This window comes from Pezoporus flaviventris, unplaced genomic scaffold (genome assembly GCF_033815535.1).
Source record: "Pezoporus flaviventris isolate CSIRO_AGI_PZ_B2104156 unplaced genomic scaffold, CSIRO_AGI_Pfla_v1 ptg000013l, whole genome shotgun sequence".
NCBI classification, from domain to species: Eukaryota; Metazoa; Chordata; class Aves; order Psittaciformes; family Psittacidae; genus Pezoporus; species Pezoporus flaviventris.
Window position 1 is genome coordinate 6738034 of NW_026892561.1, and position 14814 is coordinate 6752847.

The 14814-nt window shown below is 43.4% G+C and overlaps 1 protein-coding gene across 18 annotated transcripts in view; it reads right to left on the reverse strand.

The window, feature by feature from the left end:
* The window catches only part of MAST2 (microtubule associated serine/threonine kinase 2), a 213411-nt gene that overhangs the window by 6636 nt on the left and 191961 nt on the right, over positions 1–14814 (reverse strand). For 17 of the 18 annotated variants that reach the window (XM_061451359.1, XM_061451358.1, XM_061451357.1 and 14 more), the window contains 8 exons: positions 12674–12783; positions 10067–10221; positions 8558–8862; positions 5036–5251; positions 3024–3250; positions 1456–1578; positions 556–692; positions 147–334 (listed from right to left, as the gene is read on the reverse strand). In XM_061451359.1, the coding sequence (XP_061307343.1) occupies positions 147–334; positions 556–692; positions 1456–1578; positions 3024–3250; positions 5036–5251; positions 8558–8862; positions 10067–10221; positions 12674–12783 (1461 nt within the window). The remainder of the gene's footprint in view (positions 1–146; positions 335–555; positions 693–1455; positions 1579–3023; positions 3251–5035; positions 5252–8557; positions 8863–10066; positions 10222–12673; positions 12784–14814) is intronic. The other variant, XM_061451366.1, reaches the window with a different exon arrangement.

Sequence of the window (14814 nt, forward strand, 5' to 3'; positions counted from 1 at the left end):
CAGCTGTTGTTTCCCTTCACAAACAGACCTAATACCTGCTGCTGTGTATTTCACTTCAAAAATTAATCAATAAGCACAAATCTTCTCCAAGGTTTATCACTCTGTAGGGATGTTTTGGGTTTGGTTTCTTTTGTTTCTTTCTTTACCTGAGTGCACAGACTCGGGAGTGGATCTGTAACTCTGCGTTGGCGACCGAGGAGACAGGTTGTGAGTTGGAGAGCCAGGCACGCTTTCTCCAGAAGACAGAGAACGGTTTAGTGAAGATAAACTCCGGCTGGTGTGAAGCAGTGACGCTTGTTTAGTGATCTTCCTCAGCAAAGAACTCTTCTTCTTACTGTGGAAGAGCATTCAGAAGTTGTTTACAAGCCCAAATGAGCCCAAACCTTTATTGGCACATTTCAGTCAAACTTATGGTACAACTAAAGAGAAAAAGAAAACAAAAAGAACTGAAAGATGTAGGTGCTGCTATATATCATCTGGAAATTGATTTGGCAAGATCTCTCTTCCATTATGTTGGTTACCGCTTAATTTTCAAGGAGAAACATCACAACAAACCTTTCCTGACCATCCTTAGTTTTGCTCTTCTTGTTCCTACGAGCCATCTTGGATTTGTAGCTGGCTTTTCGGGCTGGGCCAACTTTGATGGATGTGTTCTCAAATGGTGTGGTGGAGATGGACACTTTATTTCCACTCTGTCAGAAACAAGGCACAGAGGCATCGCTTAAAACATTGCTGTTTGAAGCAGATCTGCAGGCTAAGCAGCTAGGCTGCTAGTTTATTGCTGCCTGCCATTTTGTAATCCTCTGTCAAACTCCATTTTCCCCTTTGCATTTCCAGCTATCATTTATTAAGGAATTGCTGAGAGAGCCCTCTTTAGTCAGGCTTTCACAAATGATTAGCTCAGACCCCAGCTGGTAGGTAAAGCTTCCCAGAGCAGATAGAACACAGCATCTGACCTCTCCCATTGAGATCCCAACTGCCTCAATTTAATACTTGTTATACTTGGAAACTTGAACAAAGTGATATTCTGTCACCAATCCTATTCCCAGTGCTCTGGCTGACAGCAGATGTGAGCATATCAGGCATCTATCATGCTGATTCTGCAACACAGAGCCTGGCTTGTCTCATCTTAAAAAAAAAAAGGAAAAAAAAGGAAAAAATTAATCCTTATAAAATAATTTTTATTGCTCCTCTATTTGCAGTCCTGAAGACTTCTGCCTTTTGGAACAGTCCAAACCTTTGGGTTTTACTTCTGTAAATGGATACAGCTCAGAGAAGGTATCAAAACACAACTCATTTAAATGGATAATTTTAAGACCAACCATTACAAGGCTGCTTTTATATACCAGTAGGTGCTGTGTACATACTTGTATTACAGACAATGCAATTAGATACCTACACTGTTTTAAACAAGCTGGCTCTTTTTTCCAAGATCTAGCAGTGCTGAGTCCCTACCTTCAGAATCAGCTCCACCACTTCTGTGTGCACCAGTCCATTGACCGGCTCCCCATTGACGTGGGTTATTAGATCCCCTTCACGCAGACCTGCTTCATGTGCTGGGCCGCCTTCCTCCACGTGCTGGCAACAAGAAGGGGATGACTGATTTGAGAAAAGGAATGTACAATGCTGCTGACCAGATCAGACTCAAAGTCCATCCATCTCACCTCTGCTGCAGCCAGCACCAGCTGCTTCAAAGAAGGGTGAAAGAAACCACAGACTGGCACAACCAAGCACAAAAACCTGGGCTCTTCCATTCCTCCCCCAGCACCCTGCCAGTCTTCTCCCAGTCCATCCATCCAGGATGGTTAAGCTGACCAAGAGACCAGCTCCTCTCAACGAAAAGGCTTAACACGATTCCAAGTATTTTCAGCACTCGGGAACATTAACTAGATACTCTTGATATCCAGACAAGCATTCAATCTTTTTCAATTCCTCTGCCATCTCAAATCCAGCATCCTTCCACTGACATGCTGTAACCCAAGGCAGCCAACAGTCTTTTAAATAGGACTCTGTGCCAGGTGTTTAGGGGTTGCATCTCATCCCAAACAGTGCTTCTTTTTCCACTCTCCATCCTTTATTAACCTATTCAATATCATATCTTTTCCCCCATGAACACAATGCCTTTCCCCATCACTGTTCAGAAGGGTAAGCCTTCTTTACAGTGAGGAGACAGATACACTTGAGAATACTACAACTCTCCCTCTATCCAGAAAGACTACAAATCAGTATCTTGGTAAACTCAGCATTTTTCAAGGAAAGCAGAGAGAAGCAAGGGAAAAATGCAGCTTCAATTATTTTCTAGGTAAGAATGAGAGTTAAATAACAATCAAAGCATATGAAGTCCAAATTGTCTAACGAAGAGAGATACAAGGAGAAAAACAAACAACCTCTACCCTGGCTCCATTCTCCCTAGCTACACAATATAAACAACACTGCTTTGGGGAATGGATCCTTCCTAGAAGTCATACAGGTTAACAAAAAAGGAACACAGAGCTCAAGTACCAGACTTAATGGGAAGGAAGAGATACAGACATGGAAACCAGACCTTTCAGCACAGCACAACACTAAGCCAAGAGCTGAATCCCTAGGCAATCAACATAGCAACAGTGATGCTTTAAGGCTTGTAATCAATTCCAAGCGACTGCTTGGAAAACCCCAGCAGACCAAAGTGATCAGAAGCTGGCTACAATCACCAACATAGGTCTGAATAAATTAGCTATGAGTGGCCCTCATGCAACAACCCCAATTAGGAGAAAGAGGGTATGTACACAGAAACATGCTTTAAAGTATGTGCTACAGGTGAAAGAAGGTGGATTCATGTAACCAGGGAAGAAAGAAGGAAAGAAAGGTTGCTGTGGTGCTCTGATGGGGCTTGAAAACCGATGCAGGTACAACCCCAAGTTATTTATTTTGGAAGGGTTTCTCCCACCCCCGAAAGAAAACAGGGTAAGATAAATCCCACACCCCTGGCTAAATGCATTTCTGGCCCTGAGGGTACTCATTTTAGAAAAGCAGAGACATACCCAGACCATGTGATGCACAGTGTAGATATCACTGTCACCCATATAGACGCGAATGGCACGGAGAGTGAAACCGTATTTCTTTCCAGCCCGATGGATGATGATTGGTGGTTTCAGGTTTGCGATAGCAGGAGAAAAGTCGCGGCTGGGTGAGGAGTCCCTCGAAGATGGGTTGGAGGAGAGAGAATGAGGTGACATTGGACTGGCCAATGGAGAACACGTGTGGTGATCTAAAGTGATGACACAAAGGTGGGCAAAAATTAGGAAAGCAAGCCTCCAAAAGAGAGAAAATTCTTGTTAAGAGAACAGCTAAGAAAAAGCCTCTCCCAGTGCTCTTAAGGCTTCTGGTCTTCACCAGAGCTGGGCTTGCCTGCAGCTTCAACTAATTCATGCTTTGAAATACGAAAATCAACAGTGTCCCCAAAAAACACATTTGGAGGTGTGTATTTAGTACAGCAGCACTGCTTGCCTAGGCTTACAGTTGGCTCACAGTGTTTACTTCTCTTCCAGGGATTTACAACCCATCATAAACATTTGCTCTAGGCACAACCCTAGAACACCCCCTTTTCAAGGTTATGACTTATTATCCTTCTCCAAAAGATCAGGCAGTCTCTAGATCTTGGTGCAAGTTATACGTTGGAGCTGAGATGAACCAAAATTAGTTAGTAATCACACAAAAAATTGGTAGGCAGTCAGACAACAACTACATCCAGGTAGTTTTGACAGTGTTTTAAATTCACTGCTCTAAAATATTAGCTACTGCAGGGACTCTGTTACTGAAAAAAACCACCACAAGTGCATTTTAGAGTGTGTTTCCCAACTGAACAGCCAAGGGCTGGGCTACCGGCTAACCTATCTGACCCTGTTTGCTCGTGGAACAACATACACTTTGAAAAATACAAAGCAAATACAGAACTCTTGTTTTAAAGTGAAGCTGGTCAACATCAGTAAAATCAACCCAAAGAGCAGGAATACTAAATGCAGCTGTAAAAAGTAATCTCTAATCCATTAAGAAACACCTGCTGAATTGCCCAGCACATATTTACCTGGCAGACGGCAGCAGCTCTGGAGGGACCTTTACTGGGTGATTAAATACACGTTTTAGAGATTTTCATGAGGGAGTTTGTAGTTTGAAAAGCAACCAATGCCCAAACCACAAGAAATGTAATGTGCATCACCACGACAGTGCCAAGAAGCAGTTGCATACCTGCCTCCAGCTCCCCATCTGAGAGGGCAAGGCACTGCTCTGCCAGCAGGTTCTGCTGGGTTGGCGCTCATGGACAAGCTGTAATTCCCTCTTCCCACCTAGGCAGGAACAGGTACAGCCCTGGAGACACAGCATGGTCTTATCCTCTGGAAAAAGGGACAAAGTCCTTGTAGGGAGAGCCTCCTGCTGAACCAGTCTGTCACAGCTTGGCATGGTTGGGCTCACTAGAATCTACCACCTGACATGAGGAATTGTCAAGATCTGGCTCTGCTTGGAGACAGAGCCGTGCCAACGAGGTAAGCTATTCAATGACTCACTTTGTGAGTCACTCACACTACTGAATTCTTAAACACTTAATCTCAAACAAATTACCTGGAGTTACTGAAACTTCCTGGTGCATGAATGCACCAGACACCTTCAGTTCCCACACAGCGCTGTAGTTAGCATGTGACCCCCCAAAAATAGTACTCTGAGGGTTAAAACTGTCCCATGTCTCTATACCTCCTTGCTGCACCATTGTCTAGAGACCAGCTAGGAGCCAATTTGAACAAAACTAGGGAGAGAATAAGGCCCAGCTGCCATTTGCAGAAGCTGCAGTCAGACCACACACACAACGCTCCTGTCTATGGCAAAGCAGTACTCATTATCCTGCTGAGTAGTAAATATTAAACCGACTGTAAAAGTTAGATCTCTCCCCTCCTGCCAGCGAGGGCATTATTCCAGAAGAGCAAATGGGGAGGTTCTGTCTGCACACCTTTTGTTCAGTGCTTGCAGATTCTGACAATGCCTCACCCGAGGCATTCCTTACCTGAGGGAATCAGGAGAGACAAGGCAGTAGCGGATGCTGATTTAATCACTTTATTGATAGGTCTTGAGGTACGTTTCTCCCCTGATTCCCCAGAGAGCAACCTGTGTCGTGCCCGCCGCACTGCCAAATCGCTGATGGCTTTTGGAGTGGTAAAGTCTGGGCCTTCATTGCTATTACTGCGAGCTCGTGGATCAGAGAAATCTGCAGTGCTCCCAGCTACAGTTTAAATTAAAACAGATTAGAACCACAGGGAATTCCTAACAGTCTATTCCCCTACAGGCAAAATACATTAAATCAAAGTCATGTTTACATGAAGTCCAAGAGTAAATTTTCCTAAGAAGAAACCCCAGGGCTTGAATTTTTATTTACAGAAATGGTCTTATTCTGAATACAGAAAATTAGCAGCTTCTGTTCTGTTGGAAAAGCTCGCTAATGAAATCACGTTGCTGAGTAGCAGTTACATGAATCCTAAAACTGCGGTGCAGTTCTGCAGGCAAGTCATTTCAATGGGATTGTTCACAGATGAAAACAGCTTTATGGGAAGTGCTCCAGTTTTACAACCAGCAAGAACTGTCAATCTTTAAGTTAAAACTGCCTGTAGTAGAAGAGCCAGGTTCTACTGGAGCTGCACATAAAAAATCCATTTTAAGAGAATGTGAAAGTACTAAAATCAGGGAAAGTAAAAATGTGGATGGCAAAGACAACCTTAATTTGTCCCCTTCTGTGCACCACTGCAATTTAGTCTTAAATTACTTAACCTGCTATAATTATGTATAAAATGCAAAATAAGCTTGAAAATCAGACTGGGCATGTAACAATGCTGAGGGCTGAGGGTGCTGTACTCGAGCTCAGTGCCTCAGTTCCCCATCTGATGCCTTCAAGGGGCTCTGTGAAAATACATTAATTAGAATTTACAAGGTGCTTAGAAATGAAAGTGATGAGCATCACAGCAAGTCCACAAGGGAAATTAATCATTCTGTCTTCAAAAGCAAATTTTAAGCAGCGTGCAATAAATAAAGCCTTAGGGCCACATTTTGAGCAATGAGGACAGAACAAAACATTGATCATCGTTATTTAAGTGGGCACCACTGCTCTGCATACTAAGTCAAGCAGGAAGTACCACGGAAATAAAAATTCAAAGCACCATTCCCACAGACCTCAGTACGAGATGCGTGTTCACATTTAACAGCCACAGAGCTTCAAATTAGGCTCCCAGACAATGAAGACACCCGAATTGGAGGCTGCGTGTGAAAAGGCTGTGATAAACATTAGCAGAGCACTTCAAGACAGTGACAGGAATAAAATCCTTTCTTGCAGTTCCCTGCCTCTGACTTAACTGTGCAGACTGGGGACACTGAAGCAATGGTATCCCTGAATCCCAGATTAAAGACTGCTCTAATGCATTAGGCTCAGGTGAGCAGCTGCCCAGGGAAGCTTTGTGTTTTGCCTATTTCAACTTGTAGATACTTGTATTTGTAATTAAGGTGTTCTCACAATTTTTAGTAGCGTGTTTCTGGTTCTTTTAGTATGAAATGGACAAACTAAGGTTCCCCTATGACACCTATGTCATCCAAGTATGTGGTACCTTACTTCCTTCATTCCTATACCTCCTCTCACGGGTTAATGGAGTACATGATGGAAGCACTGGGCCTGTTCTGGAAGGATGAGCCAAAGTGGAAAATGGGACAATTCTGAAGGAATTTCACAGACTGGATTGCAGAAGAGGAATAATGAGATGTGGGGTTCTTTGGCTTTAGTATGGAGGTGAATTTCCTCTAACGCATTTCCACCTTCTGCTATCAATTCACCATCACATCTGCCCAGTGCCCTTCACTTTGTCCATGTCCAGTCTTGCTGTCATTCTGACTCCTTGCCCAGTACTCATTTCGTCTCCTTTCCATCCTCAATGCATCCACAATTGCTTTGCCTGCTTGTTCGCAGGTTCATCCACCAACTTGTTTTTATTTTCTTAACGCAGCTAATCCTTGTTCTTTAACACTACTATCTAGTTCTTCCCCTAAATATGCCTTCCTTCTCAAATACAATCACAGAATCATAGAATGGTTTGGACTGGAAAGTTCCTTAAGATCATCCAGTTCCAATCCCCTCCCATGGGCAGGGACACCTCACACTAGGCCATGTCACCCAAGGCTCTGTCCAACCTGGCCTTGAACACTGTCAGGGATGGAGCATTCACAACCTCCTTGGGCAACCCATTCCAGTGCCTCACCACCTTCACAGTAAAAAACTTCTTCCTTAGAGCTAACCTAAATCTCCCCTGTTTAGGTTTGAACCCATTCCCCTTTGTCCTATCACTATAATTCCTGATGAAGAGTCTCTCTCCAGCATCCTTACAGGCCCCTTTCAGATACTGGAAGGCTGCTATGAGGTCTCCACACAGCCTTCTCTTCTCCAGGCTGAACAGCCCCAACTTTCTCAGCCTATCTTCATACAGGAGGTGCTCCAGTCCCTGATCATCCTCATGGCCTCCTCTGTACTTGTTCCAACAGTTCCATGTCCTTTTTATGTTGAGGACACCAGAACTGCACACAATACTCCAGGTAGGATCTCACGAGAGCAGAGCAGAGGGGCAGGATCACCTCCTTTGACCTGCTGGTCATGATCCTTTTGATGCAGCCAGGATACAGCTGGCTTTCCGGGCTGTAAACCAACCTGCCAACCTTCTATTCAAATTCTTCAATCTCTTCCATTGGTCCAAACTGGCTTTTCTTTTTTTCACCCTTACTGCTTCCCACCAGTTCCCAGCTGTTCCTCTGTTCTCAGAAACAGGCACCTTTGTCCTTTGCCTTCCTGGTGCCCTGAAATGGTCAGGAGCTGGGGACACTCAGCATCCAGAGCCCAGCCAAGCACTGCAGCAGCCCAGGGCACCATTGCAGGGAAGGTCCAGCTCAGCCAAGTGCTGGAGATTGGCCCCAGGACAGTCAAAGCTTCTAAGAAGTCAAAACCTGGCTTCTAAGACTCACTCTACTAAACTTAGGATGCACTTTTTTAAGCCTGCAGCTTGACTCAATTTTGGGATATCTGGCTGAGACAGCAAGTAGCATGTCCCTGTCACAAACCTCACACCCCAGCAAACTTCAAGTCTCTACTCCAAAAGTTTTTGATAGATAAAACCATACGAAACAGGGATCTGTTAATGTGTCTGATACCCATATTCTCCAGCTCCAACTCAGCAGTGATCTGCTCTGATGAATGCTTAAAATGATGCTGCCTTAGGCAGGCACACAGTGGTTGTAAGGAGGCATAGATCATATGGGTCTCAAGCATGAGAAGACCTTAATAATTTGAAGTGCCAGGACTGAAATATAAGCTGTAATTTTGAAGAGATTAAACCACTGATGCTATTTCAAAGTCAAGCACATCCACAAAACTATACTAAAGTAACCACTTTGCAAGAGACATTTACATCATCTACCATCCAGATCCACAGTTTTACAGTTAATGTCTGAAAGCTAAGAGGGCTTTCTTGGGGACCACGACACCATCACACCAAACACATACCTGTCAACGTTGAGGCACTGCTGACAGCTGTGGAGGGGGTGGTAGGTCCAGCATCACCTTCCAGCTGCAGCTCCTGCTCCACAGGCTGCTCTGGAATGGGCACTGGCAGCCCTTCCCGTGACTGCACGGTGGGTAAGAGCATCCCCTCAGACTGTGGTCTTTTGAGAACAGTTCCCTCGTCCTCAGTGGAGATGGCAAAGCGGGGCATATCAAGAAGCCCCGAGCAGCGCCGGCGGACGGTCAGGGGTGGGCTGGAGTCGCTCTCCGTGTGTGAGGATTCAGACATAGACAAGCGCTTACGCAATCTAAGGGAAAAACCAAGACCGAGCCCCTCAGTCAAGTTAGGAGGATAATGAACTATAAAGAGTGAGAATAGCACACAGACCCAACTCACAAAGTTGGAGCCAGTTTAGGGTGAAGTTAGGAGACTGAGCTACATCATTAGGACCTAAAATAGCACAGACTTGGGGCACCATCTGAGTTTAGATTTCCAGTATATTCCATTGTTAAGCTTCTAAGAGAGGAAGGAATAATACCAAAGAAGAGTACACTTCAATGAAGATGATATTGAAGATTATAAAAGCCACAATTACAAAATGCAAATCATCATCCATGTTCTTTTGGGAACTAGATGGCTTTTTCTCTCAAAGTTGCTGTGAATCTGAAGCCAAGAAGGCCTGATGCAAGATGCACGTGAGCTAAGAGTGTAATCTATAACTTTCTTCTTTTTTTTTGTTTTCCTTTTATTTAAACTTGTAATGCCAATCAGGAGTTACACAAAATGTGACACAACCATTTTTTAAGGAAAGGTTGACAATTATTTCAGGAATGCTAGAAACATGGTGGATATCCAAAATCTGGGTATTAATATATTTTACTGACATTTGTTATTAGAAGACAAGAGGCTTTTGGATATTCTGAGCTTTAGAAACTTTGGACTTTGCTAATATTTTCTCTCATTTGTGACAAATGGTAAAAGTCCGGCCACACCACACTGTGGATTCACTGATGTTTAAGAAACAACTGCTGTTGGGACATTTCTGATGTAACTAGTCATTCCACAGACTAAAGCCTTACTTAAGGTTATAATTCCTTTACATTCATTCAAAGTACTTGGCATAAACTTAGGAGATGTTAATACTTATCAAGATACATTTAAGGACCATATCACTTCTATGCATTGATTTTATGACAAGGATAGTGAAACACTTGCACAGGTTGCCCAGAGATATGCCACATCCCTGGAAACATTCAAGGCCAGGTTGTGTGAGGCTTTGAGCAACCTGGTCTAGTGGAAGGTGACCCTGCCCACAGCAGACGGGTTGGACTAGATGATTTTTAGAAGCCTTTTTCAACCCAAACCATTCCATGATTTTCAGCTATTTATTCCAGGCTTCATCTGTGGAAATACATCATATGAAGCATCCCTGACCTAACACTGGTCAGAGAAAGTTTTGGCGCAGGTCAGACGCTATGAGAAACCAGAAGGCTTGGTTCTACAGAACTTACATTTCAGGGGACCCAATCACCCAGCTGCGGTCTCGGCTCTTCAAGCTACCAAGGCTGTCCAGTCTGTCATCTTTTTCTTCACTCAGACTCCGTTTAGTTGGTGGTGGAGTCTTCCTCTCTTCATGGATGGAAAGACGTTCCATGCTGCTGTACACCTGCACACAGCAAAAGATCCTTCTATACAGAGAAAACAAACCTACGTGGCCTTTTCTGATGAAGGGGCATAATCTCTTCTCAAAATGGAAGATATTCCCCAAGGGCATGAACTTGGCAATGTTCTTTAACTAAATAACACAGTGCAGATGTGACATACTCAAAGTGTGCCAAGGAGGAAAGGAAAAAGGCAAACTTCGGAAACACTGAACATGCCTTTCTACAACAGCATCCAACACCTCTCCCCTGAAAACAGCCCAGCACACCACAGAAATCCTAAGACTTTTCGAAACTACTTGATTTTAGTTTTTAACCATTCTCAAACTCAAGAGGAGATATTGCTAAAGTAGGCTCCACAAGTCTTGAAGGCTGGCATCTGGATCTTGAAATCTCACTATACAAATCCAATTCGGTGATAGGCATCATGCTCATGACCCCATTTCATTATCATCAGTCTACCAGCATTGCCCCAAGCTTATTTCAGAACAAAAAAGTCCTGTCCTCCTCAAGGAATCTACTATAATGCTGACAGCTTAATGAAAGTGCCTTTCTTGGTTTTACAGCCGTCTTTAAATAATTAAATGATTAAGCAAAAAAATCTATCCTTTTAAAACTACACTTGACTGTGGACCTAATTTACATAAGAAGAGATTAATGAAAATAATGTTATTAAAAATTCAGAGCATCAACAAGATAACTATTAATAAATCATATGGCTGAATTGTCAGACAAGAACTTCAAAATACAATGAACCTTTTATGCCTCCCACATTACAAATGCTGTATAATTTCCCAGGTCTTAGAATAAATTCATTAAAAGTGAACTTTTTCTCTTTGTGGCAAAAACACTGAACCCTAAAGAAAAGCTTCAGTCTAGCAGATGAATAATACTCATGGTGAGAAAAGGCAGGAAAAAAGAAACCCTTATGTACGCACTACAACTTTTTCAAAACCCCAACTAATCCTCAGGTCCAATTTTGAACGTACTTTTGGTGATGCAAATCAGGAGCAACTCCATAAACTTAATGGTAACTGTTACTTAAACCACTGTAGCCCAGCTGAGGACAAAGAAGGACAAACTGATGCTTCAAAATCTGAGTTCAGTGGTGGAAATCTGGAGGAACTGTCATGACAACCTGAAATATGTCAGAGGTCTTAAGTACAATTCCTACTCCCGTCTCATTAAGAAGAGGAAAAGACAATTCATAGTGACCTGACGCCAAAACAGCGTTCCTTCTCCCTTCTGCCCCGCCGCAAACATACTTTATTTTATCCACTCTAACAGTGGAGTTGTACTACTCTGAAGTGTCCAGAATTCCAGCTTTTTATTTCCAACCACCTGAATGAGACCTGAACCACCCGCACAGACCTGAATCCAGAAAGCATGGCTAGAGGGGACCTCCTCAGGGCTTCCTGACCATTTCCTCACCTCAAAGCAGAGCCATGTCTCCTCTAACACCTGACAGATATTTCTCTAACCTGTTCTGAAAAGCTGACAGAGATGGAAATGCTCCAAATTCGCCAGGCAACCCACATCAGGGCTTAGTTATTGTTCCACATTGGAAATTACTTCTTACAGTCTATCGTATACACCCTTTGTGCCCATCATTTCATATCAGGTCTGTGTAGAAGAGGAAGACCACTGTACTTTCATTCTAGCAGTTATGCATTTAGAAACACATTAGGTTTTATGTTTTGTAGATCTTGGATCATTCTTGTTGCTTTCCTCTGGACTCTCTTTTACTGGTCCCTGTTTATTTTCAAGAACATTGCCCAGAACAGGACAGAGTACCCCAGATGTGGCCCTCCTAGCACTAAGCAGATGGAAAGGATTTCTTCATTTCCTTTGCAGAAAATATTCATGATCTCCCACTATGGCAACTGCCTTTTTGCTTCAATAAGTTGGCACATCTAACTCATGATACACTATATGCCCAGATCCTTCTCTTTCAAACTATCACTTCACCTTTTGTTCCTCAGGCTGTATTTGAGACAATAAACAACAGCAGAGGTGCAAGCTTCACCTGTGCTCTTACTACGTGGGATCTCTTGGATTTTAGACCCTTATTCCAAAATGCCAGAATCAATTTTCATCCTGTTACCTACTGGAAGACCCTTTCAGAATGACACTGTTCAAAGAAAATAAGCTTTGGATACTACCTAAGCCAGCATCCAAGTCATCAGGAAAAACACCAAACTATCAGAGATAGAAGAGACGTCTGCATATTAGCGAAACATGAAGAAATACAAAACCTTATTCTCCAATTATTCTGGTACTCACCTTCTAATAGGCCACAGATTATCACAGAATAAACAACATATACAGTTTTTCTTTCCTCAGTTTATACTAAAACACCGTGCAATCCCCAAACATATGAACCGTATGACTAAAATCTACCTCATATGAAGCAATGAAGCTGTGTTCCTGTCTTTCAACAAGTCAGCATGCTCCTACCTTGCTGAACCTCGGCGAGCATGAGGAAAACTGCCGAATTTCCACATGATCATCATCATTAGTGTCCTCCTCTTCTTCTGAATCCAGGTGTTGGTACCGTTCTGAACGGGCTGTGAACAAGGCATGGCATGTGCCATCAGTGCAAGGACTAGAGGTGACTCTCACACATCAAGCATTCCTACTTGTCTGTTTACCAAGAACTTGGAGCGCTCATATACCATGCAGGGTATTTTTCTTAATAACGAAACATACCCAGCTAATTTTGCTCATATTGTAGTTAGCAGTGCAGAATACCTCCTTCCTACTGAATTTATCTTACATCTTCAGCTGTATCAGATTCTAAAAGCAGCTGGTACTCAGCAGGTGTCTAATCCTGCAGACCCTTTGTGGTAGGGATATTTCTTCTCAACAGCAAACAATCACAAGGGAGGAAACACTGAAACAATTCACTATTCCAGTTTCCAATAGACAGCTTTTTGACTGCACAAAGTCTATCCTGCAACCAAGCTTTCTTGAACAAAATAAAAATATTTACCCCCTAAAATATTTCCTCTTCTCTCTCCTACAACTAGCAAAAGGATAAGGTTTTCTTAAAGAAAACAGGCAAGCAGCCAAGATGCAAAGCTATTTTTTACTGCAAAAATCTCAACTGCCTCCTAAAAGAGGTGCTGAGATTTGCAGCACTGGATTTCTAAGCCAGCCACATCGGATTTTGAGGGGTGGGTGTTAATAAGTTTGGCTACAGAAGGCTGATAGCTATACTGAGCCAAATTTGCTGCACTGTATCAGCCAGAAAGCTACTTCTATAAATTCTAAATTTTCCTGCATTAGGGTTTATAACAGCAACACCAACTCTTATCAGTGTCTGTGTGAGATATTCCCTCATGTCAGAATTCCAGCCTTCATAAAGGACTCACATCAACGGCACCCTGATAACCTGCTGAGCATGCCTGGGTACTTGGGGAGTTTGCCATCATTCCTACTTGACAGACCCAGTGATTTGCACCCCTGAACATTACGTGGTGCTTTTACCCAGCAGGATCCACTCACAGCTGCTGCATTGTGCTTCTCCCAATGACTGACCCAACACAGTGACCAGAGCTCAAGTTTCAGTGTCCAGTAAGTCCAGTTAGTGGTAGGAACACACCACCACCTTGGCTCCTACATGTATGTGGTATCAATACAACCTCAATCTATGCAAATCACACCTCAGCCCCTCTGCACAGCTTGACTCAAATTGCTCTCTGCAGCAAGTACACAGAGACTTATCAAATTATCTTTCTCTCCATCCTACCCATAACCTAAAAACGTATTCCCCAACTGGAAGAGCACTATCTAAACAGGATCATTGCTCCTGCAGTGTGGCAGCAGAGGGCTTGGAGGCAGGCTGCTTTCTCCCTCTCTCCCTGAGCACAGCACAGGAGCACAGGAGCACAGAAACACAGATGCGCTCCACATGGAGTTAAGCCAGTCCCATGGGCCTAGAAGGATGGAAGAGATTCCACTGAAGGCAGAAGTTTCCATAGCTCAGGGAACTTAAATAGCCTAGTATCATCCTGTGCTGCAGCTGGAGTTGGGGAGAGACCCTTGTCTTGACCAGTGACAAGCCCAAGCCCTGTCCACCTGCTCAGCTCCCAAAGCCAAACGAGGAAAGCTGGGGAACAGAGGCTCTGGGCACAGAGACTTCTCCATCCCTCACATGACACTCCCTCCTCCCTCCTCTCCCAAGAGCACTGACTGTCTGGTCCTTATCTGGAAATACCAGGAATCCTACATAGCATGGATACCACGGCAGTTCCCAGACATTCATACACACCAGACAGACACTTCACTTCATATCTCATTAGAGTCAGTAACACTAAAATAAGGTGATACACTTGCAGTGAAAATAATTGAAATTACTTCAAATAAGAATTTTCCCTACATACTTCTCTGTAAGGGTTAGGGCCTGTTTGTTTTGTTTAAAGAAATATTGGCTGAAAACAGCCACTAGGGATAGATAATAGTGCTCAAAAGCTCAAGAAAGCTGCATTTACCAAATGCTTTGGAAGTATTGTAAGAAACCCAGCATAGCAACTGCAGTACCTCTCACTGCAGGGCCATGGCTGGCAGGACCACAGGCACCAGTGAAAAGTCAACTG